The 7389-nt window shown below is 36.3% G+C and overlaps 1 protein-coding gene and 1 long non-coding RNA gene across 2 annotated transcripts in view; both read left to right on the top strand.

Moving 5' to 3' along the window:
• Nucleotides 1–1491, top strand: part of LOC113475231 — a 5472-nt gene extending 3981 nt beyond the window's left edge. Inside the window, exons 4-5 of the long non-coding RNA XR_003396980.1 lie at nt 441–590; nt 952–1491. This is a non-coding gene — a long non-coding RNA (uncharacterized LOC113475231). The remainder of the gene's footprint in view (nt 1–440; nt 591–951) is intronic.
• A 314-nt stretch (nt 1492–1805) lies between these two features.
• Nucleotides 1806–6882, top strand: LOC113475230. Its single transcript, XM_026839179.1, has 8 exons — nt 1806–1937; nt 3462–3686; nt 4033–4098; nt 4164–4217; nt 4684–4944; nt 5210–5502; nt 5765–5899; nt 6429–6882. Exons 1-8 carry the CDS (start codon nt 1806–1808, stop codon nt 6880–6882), a joined length of 1620 nt encoding a protein of 539 aa, XP_026694980.1.
• Nucleotides 6883–7389: the final 507 nt, after the last annotated feature.

Raw genomic sequence — 7389 nt, 5'->3', positions numbered from 1 at the left:
AATGCAAGATATGCAGTCGATTTTATTCATAAAAAACTAGTACTGAGAGGCAATATGGAGTGGATAAATTATCAATAGTATACATTAAAAATATGTTATATGTAGAGAGTACTTGCTGACTTGTATATAGCCCATAGGCATTTGGTGTACAACTTGTAGCTGTATATAGTATTGTGGGGTAAGATTACTGTTAGCGGCTAAAACCCATATTTTATGATTATGTTTTAAACATTTAACAATGCGCTTTAGGGTCGTAAAGAAACGGCAATATGAACTTGTGATTTTTTCGTTTAGTACCAAATGGGACGTATAAAATGAGAATGAAAATATGTCTAATCTTACCCCATCCTGCTATATGTTATTTTTCTTAGTGAAAGAATCGTTTAAAAAAATTTGAACATACTAAAGCTGCACCTATTTACGAGAACATGTATTCTCAGATAAGGAGAGAGGATGATCATCTGTTTCAGGTACCTCGAAATACCCCTCGTGTTTTCCAAGCATCCCGAGCGTACAGAGGTCCTTTGGTGAACCCATTACGCCCAAATACTGCAGCAGGGCGTCCATACACGTACTGCGAATCCGATATCGTAAGTTCATAGAAATAAAGTGGGTTGGGGTAAGGTGGGACATGACTTCAATCTCTTGTCTCGTCCCATTTGATATAGGAAACAAAGAATATTTTCAGAATAAATAACCGCATCCTCGTCACTATAAAAGACCGTTTTTTAGTTTTTCAAAACATGCTCAGGGAATATGGAAATTGAGAACGGTACTCCATCTTACCTCTCAGATTAATTTGAAAGCTGGCACTCTGACATTTTACTAGAGATATACCTAGCAGATTTTTCTATCATAGAGAATGTGGAAACTTTATCGCCTATATGTGTTTATTTACATGAAATTAATACAACTTGTATATTGTAGATATCACCAAACGTTTATTTTCAGGTTAACTTTTGGTACTGATCAGAGGAGGCCATCGTTAAAGTAAAAAAATATTCCATTTTCCACTTATCGTTCCGTTCCTTTTTCTATTATCACAATTGACTTTCCCATTTTTATTTGATTTATAAAAAGCCAGTTCTAAAAAGCTATCAGGCTAAGATGTCACTGAGTTTCTGTACCATATAACATACATTTCGCAGGCCTTAGGATCACACTCGATATTTTTAGGTGCAATACAATCGATCCAACCTATCAGCTAGTGCACCGGACAAATAAATTGCACTTTTCTTGTTTTTTTTTTGTTTTCGTTTTTAGGTTTTTTATATAAAATTGATTGTATTTGTTTTTTTTGTGTTTTACACATTTTTTTACATTCCGTTTTATTTTTAGTTACTTTTACAACCTAATTTTGGAGGCCTCATTTTGCCCATCGTTAAAAGCTTTTTAGTGATAGCATCACAGTTAACTAGGAAAACACCAATGACATCAAACGTGTGATTACTTCAATATAGTTTGCTTTATCATGTGTTATAATGCATAGTATAACCGTGTAATGTATTTTATATTACATGTAATTTAAATCATTTACTTTATGTATATATATAAATACAAATACATACGCATACATAAAAATACAAATTTCTGCGTAATTTTATATCAGAAAATTGTTTCATTATGAACAAACAGTTTTTCGGATTGTTAAGTAACCAGTAATATTGTTACGTCACAATAATCAAGTACATGCCAAATTTTCTCAGAACAAACAATTTGTTTCCATTGAGCAAGCGTTGAATACTATATAGTGAATTTCGATATCATATTGAATTATATATTGCGTATTAGTTTGAGCATTTAAAATGGAGATAATAGAAACTTCACCCATCGTGCCGTTAATAACCGATCCCGGTTTTTCTGGGACGGTTCGTAGGGCTATGACATCTGTCCGAGGCGGGTGGAGCGCCGCTTGGCGGCGAACCAGGAGCGTGAGGGTAAGTTATTACAGATAGGTGTTCGGTATATGTTATGCTAACTTTAATTTAATTATTGTAATATTAAATATTTTTATTATTTTGTCGTCGGTGGTAAGTGCATGACGTCATTGTGACGTCAGAGTTACGTAGTGGGGTTATAATGCGCTATATTGGATTGAAACTATATTATCTATGCTTTCCGAGTATATTTTTAATCTATTGAACTACTATGTGGTAAATATATGTTCACATATAATTAATATATGTGGTTGCTTAAACCAAGCAGCGCGGTGCGATAGAGAACGCGATTATTACGTCATAAATCTAAGAAATCAACCTTTGGCAAGTGTACCCAGGACCTAGGTTTACAGAGAATATGTTCTATATTCTTGAAACATACCACTAATATATCACCTAGTTACAACATGTAACATTGATGTAATAGATTGGACCATAGCAACGGACGCGCGATCGCAAAATCGCGCTTTTATCACGTCATTACATCCCATATGCGTTTTATATTATATGGCATATTATAGCCATAAACAAAAAATTGAAACATTTTTTTTTACAAGCCTACATGTAAGATTATGACGTCATAATGAATTTATTATTGAGTAATATTCGGCCATTTTGATCTTCAAGGAAACGTTTTTAGTTATATGATGACGTATTAAAGTCTTGCTTTACACCTCATACTGTTTATTATGACGTAATACAAGCCCGAGTACCAACCTAATATCATTATTCAGCAAACATACAGCATTGTTATTCAATAGAAGGGCAAATATGTAAGCAATAAGAAATATGTATTGCATACATTCATTACAACGGGGTTGTGTAATCCATCTAAATCATAGACAGCGTTTGTGTAGAGAAAAACTTTTAAATTTTTTATGTTTTATGGGACAGGTGTAGTATTTTTACACATAAGTAGCACCCCTTTTATTCAAAGTTAAATATTTTATTCAATCTTATATTGACATTTATTTTGCAGAGTTGTTTTGAGGGAGCGATGTGTTGTCCTATGTATTCGCGGCACAGTAACAGGGTACTTTATATATTTTTTTATAGCATATTGGTCTAACTAATTAGTCACTTGATTCTTTATAACTAAATATACGCATATATCTTACACCGGTTTAAATATGGCTGTACGACTTATATAATTGACCAGACAGTTTAGTACACCTTTAGAAACGCGCTGGCCTATGCCTGAGCTTTATATTTCTGAGGTCCTAATGTACATTCAGTACAACTGGGTCTTATTAAGCAGGAACCCTTTGGAAAAGATCTGATCTTAAAGCTATTTCATAGTGGTTAGCTCGACTGCCTTCCTATAACCCAGAGATTACAAATTCAAGGCTCGACGCTGTTATACGTGGTAACTCGTAAGCGGACACAAGATGTGTGAAACAGAACACCCGTGTGTTTTAACTGCTCTCGTTTTCCCGGCACGCAGGGTTAAAAAGTTACATTCAATTCTTTAAACATATACTTTTCAAATACTCCATCTCTTAACCTAGCCTGTCTAACACTTAGGTTCAGCCATTGAACATTGTGCCCCGCGAGGTTGTGCCTGAGAGACAGTGGACTGAGTATCCAGCTGTCAATGTACTTCCTCCAATGCGTAAATTCACTGCTACACCACTATCAGCAAGTAATGAGGATGAAACATCCGTGGCTGGCACGTTCCTTGTACGTAAAAAGCCCATCGTGGAAAGTGATCTTACGATAATTGACCTAGATACAAGTGTACTGGAGTCGGTGAGTAAATTGTTTGCTTATTTTATCAATAAAGTCATGGGGTGTATAACACGAGGTACTGTTTGCACTTATCAGTCCTGACCGTGTTAAAAAAATTACGACTCTCTTTGCGAGTCACGGAGGTTATATAATTTTGTAAAAAAAAATTGTTTGCTACCAAATGAGACAAAAAAGTGAATGAAAACAATCCTGTCCCATCTTACGCCACCCTACTATAACTAATTCAAATTTTTAACATTCAAATCAAACTAAACTTGGTTTACTAGTTAATCAAAGGGTGTTGGACCTATATCGAATATGCTATAGTTATTGCTACGGCTGTTTTAAAAATTAACATTTCACCCAGCCGGTGCAACAAGAACGTGAAGTTTCATCGTTTTTAGCACCCGAAGCTGCTTTTCCCGAAGTTCTGGTAAGTATTTTTTTACGATCACAAGCTTAATATTTGTTCGGTTATTCATTTTTTCATTGAAACAGGGAGTTTCGAGGACTTTTTCCACGGGAAACATACCGATGACAGGGAAATTTGGGGTAAGGTTTCACATAGAAACTTAACGGTAGTGTAGTAGGATGCGAAAGTTAGATACGGTGGTAAAATGATTCAACTATATAATTGTTTATGGTCTGATTTGATGTTATACGAATAAATATATATGTTACATGATTATTTGAAAGTATTAAACGACTATAAGCGCGCACCAAAACCGATTACTGTTATAGCAACTATTATAAACCAGTGTTAAATATAAAAGAAATGTGCTTAAATGTTCAATTTCCCCCCTTCTAATAAACATACCAAACTCTGCAACTAGTGCTACGCAATCTATAACATACACAAATCAAGTGTTGTTTGTATTTGTAGCACCAAATCCGGATTGTTTTTTTTTACACAAAAATCGTTATTTACTATATATAGGACTTATTACAGTTGCATGGTATTTTCTTAACATTTTTACAAATATTTGTTTAACGTTTTAAATGGCGTCGTGCATATTAGGACGGAGTTCGCCGACCTGCATCATATGATTTGAAGAACAGGGCGGTGGCAACGAGGGATGCCTACTATTGCATGGTGGAATCGAGGCTACACGATGCAGTGGGCACCCAACCCATCACTGTGAATGATGATTTCTTCTGGTGGTTTACCAGAGGCGAAGAGTTAAATATTGAATTTGCCTTCATGCGTTGCCCGTCACTGTTGGCGGGGAAGCCGACCCCGGCCCCTATTACCCTTTATCCGAAGATTTCCGTCAGCGAAGTATGTTGGTACACTATCTGGGTAAATATACACATATTAGGGTGGGGTAAAATGGGATATGTTTAGATTCTCATTTTTCTAGTAGTAAACTTATTCTATAACCGAAACTAATTATAAAAGAGCGTTGTTGTTTAATCAAAATACAACAAGAAAATACGGAATTTAGGTGCTAACAGTATGTCACCTTACCTCACAGTATAATTGTGTGTTTAATACAGAAAACCTTTACATATCACAACCATTAACACAAAATATTCGTTTTAAGGTCTGGACACCGCAAAAACAAATCAAAGATCTTTTTGTGTACAATCTCAAAACCATGTACAATTTGGAAGTACATGTCCCAGAAGCAGGTGATACGGCACCGATTGACGAGGAGGACTTTCCTATTTTGTCGGATAGTTCGTCCGATTCATCCTACAGTTCATCGGATTCGTCTTTGACGAGTAAGAAAAAACGCATCTCTAATTCGGTGGTTCCTAATTGGTTGCTCAAATTCGCGGTCATTCATTTAAAATTAAAAAAACTTATAAAAACTAAGAAAGTTATACAAAGGCGGTTACTGATAGACGGGCACGAGTTGTACGAAACAGTAAATCTGTGTTAAAACGACTGTATTTGCCCGTCATACAAAGCTAAACCAGCAAGTTACCTTTATATTATTTTTGCGCATAAAACAGGGCTTTTTTGACACCCATGTAGGAGCAATCTTGTGTTTTTTCATCACATTTATAACGTAACCTTTTATGTTGCTAAATACAAATAGTACCTAGAAACTCAAAACTTGTAAATACATTTGCTACATCAATTCCTGTTTTAGTCAAAGTGGTTCAATATTCCATTATAACTTTGACTTTTCAGACGTTACTTCACTTGCTGACTCCTCAGATGTTGGCACACTTGATTGTAATACTGAGGAGTTGGACAACTACGTTCGTGAAATTATGGAAAATACGTAAGTTGGAAATTAATATTTGATTTTCTAGTAATCTTGGGTAACATGTGAAACGTAAATATTTATATGATAGTTTGATTGAGTGATTGTATTTCTTTGCAATTGACAACGCTACTTTAGATTCGTGTCACTAAGGTTATATATAGTAGGGTGGTGGAAGATGGGACACCGTTAGCACATAATATCCAGATATTCGGATCGATTTTAAACAATTAACAACGGTCTATGAGAGTCATGAGGACATAGTTTCATATTTCTTTGAATGTTCTTTGTTTACTACTAAATGGGACGAGAAAATAGGGTTAAAAAGTGTCTCATCTTTCCCCATCCTACTGTATTTCCGTAAATATTATTAGTTTACAACCAAATAGTGCGAGAAAAGAGAACGAAAACACGACCCATTTTATCCCACCGCACTATATTTAATTCAACAAATTACTTTCAAAAACACGTAAAAAATAAACATTTTTACATAAGTCTGATGATCATTTGTACTTTCTTTTGATCTCTTGCATTATAAACTTTGCAGTAACGATTTGGACTCACCAATAGAAAGTTTCCGGAGGGTCGAATCGGCCCTGCAAGAAACTTACATGGCGGAAATACTCAAAAATAAGAACAAAAAAATCAGCGAACAACGCATCGGGAACCCTGACCAGGAAGCAGGTGAAGCATCTTCGTCAGGCATAGAAGGTGCGGGCCCCGGAAAACGCTTCAGAATTGAAGGCGACGATGACGATGACGATGTGGTTCGCCCTGCAGGCATGTTCTGTGCAGGTATGCTACCTTTCCGCAAGAAAAAAAGGTCCCTACCCAAGCCTAAACGAAGCGCCGGTGAACCGCAAAGGTCCGTTAGATTCGCCGTGCCCAAAACTGAGGCCCCCGCACCACCATCACGACCCGAACGAAGATCCAGCAAGTTAAAAAAAATGTTCACCTCGTGCTTTGGTCTGATAAAGACCAGAGCGAGGGACCAGCAGTAGTTCCAACGGCTCAAGGGGGGACAGGGAATGCCATTTCCTGTCGTCGTGTATAATGCCGAGAAACGACCCCGCCCCCAAAAATGAACTGTCCCGCGGTTCAGTGTGTTAAGCACTGAAGCCCAAACCACCCCTTTTTAAGATTATAAAGTCCCGGCCCCATAATTAAAAATAGTTATCCCAACCCAATGTCCCTTAAAAAACACACTGTAAAATCCCCATCCCCAAAAGTAGACAATAAAAATGAAAAGAACCCATTCCAAAATAAATGTTTCAGTAAGTTTTCTTACTGAAACAATAAACCCACACCCCCAAACAATAGTATTAAATACCCCCCCCCCCCCCTTCTTAGTAAACTAATAACAGTCCCATAAATGCCCAACACAAACAAATTAGATTCCCTTAAAAACTCAGCACTCCCAAAACTCAATACTAAATTCCCCGACTGAATAATATAGAAAAGACGCCCCAAAATAACTTAGATTAAACCCTATTCCCGCAAACAATTAA

This window comes from Ciona intestinalis, unplaced genomic scaffold, assembly GCF_000224145.3.
Source record: "Ciona intestinalis unplaced genomic scaffold, KH HT000166.1, whole genome shotgun sequence".
Classification (NCBI taxonomy): domain Eukaryota; kingdom Metazoa; phylum Chordata; class Ascidiacea; order Phlebobranchia; family Cionidae; genus Ciona; species Ciona intestinalis.
The sequence above is the reverse complement of the archived record's forward strand: the minus strand, read 5'-3'. Positions and strand labels throughout refer to the sequence as shown.

What these genes read in the sequence shown, in the direction of transcription:
- LOC113475230 (XM_026839179.1), top strand. Translation starts at nt 1,806, where the DNA reads ATGGAGATAATAGAAACTTCACCCATCGTGCCGTTAATAACCGATCCC. An exon ending in GGCGAACCAGGAGCGTGAGG is followed by an intron (nt 1,938 to 3,461) that starts GTAAGTTATTAC and finishes TCTAACACTTAG; the next exon opens with GTTCAGCCATTGAACATTGT. An exon ending in AAGAAAGTTATACAAAGGCG is followed by an intron (nt 5,503 to 5,764) that starts GTTACTGATAGA and finishes TTCCTGTTTTAG; the next exon opens with TCAAAGTGGTTCAATATTCC.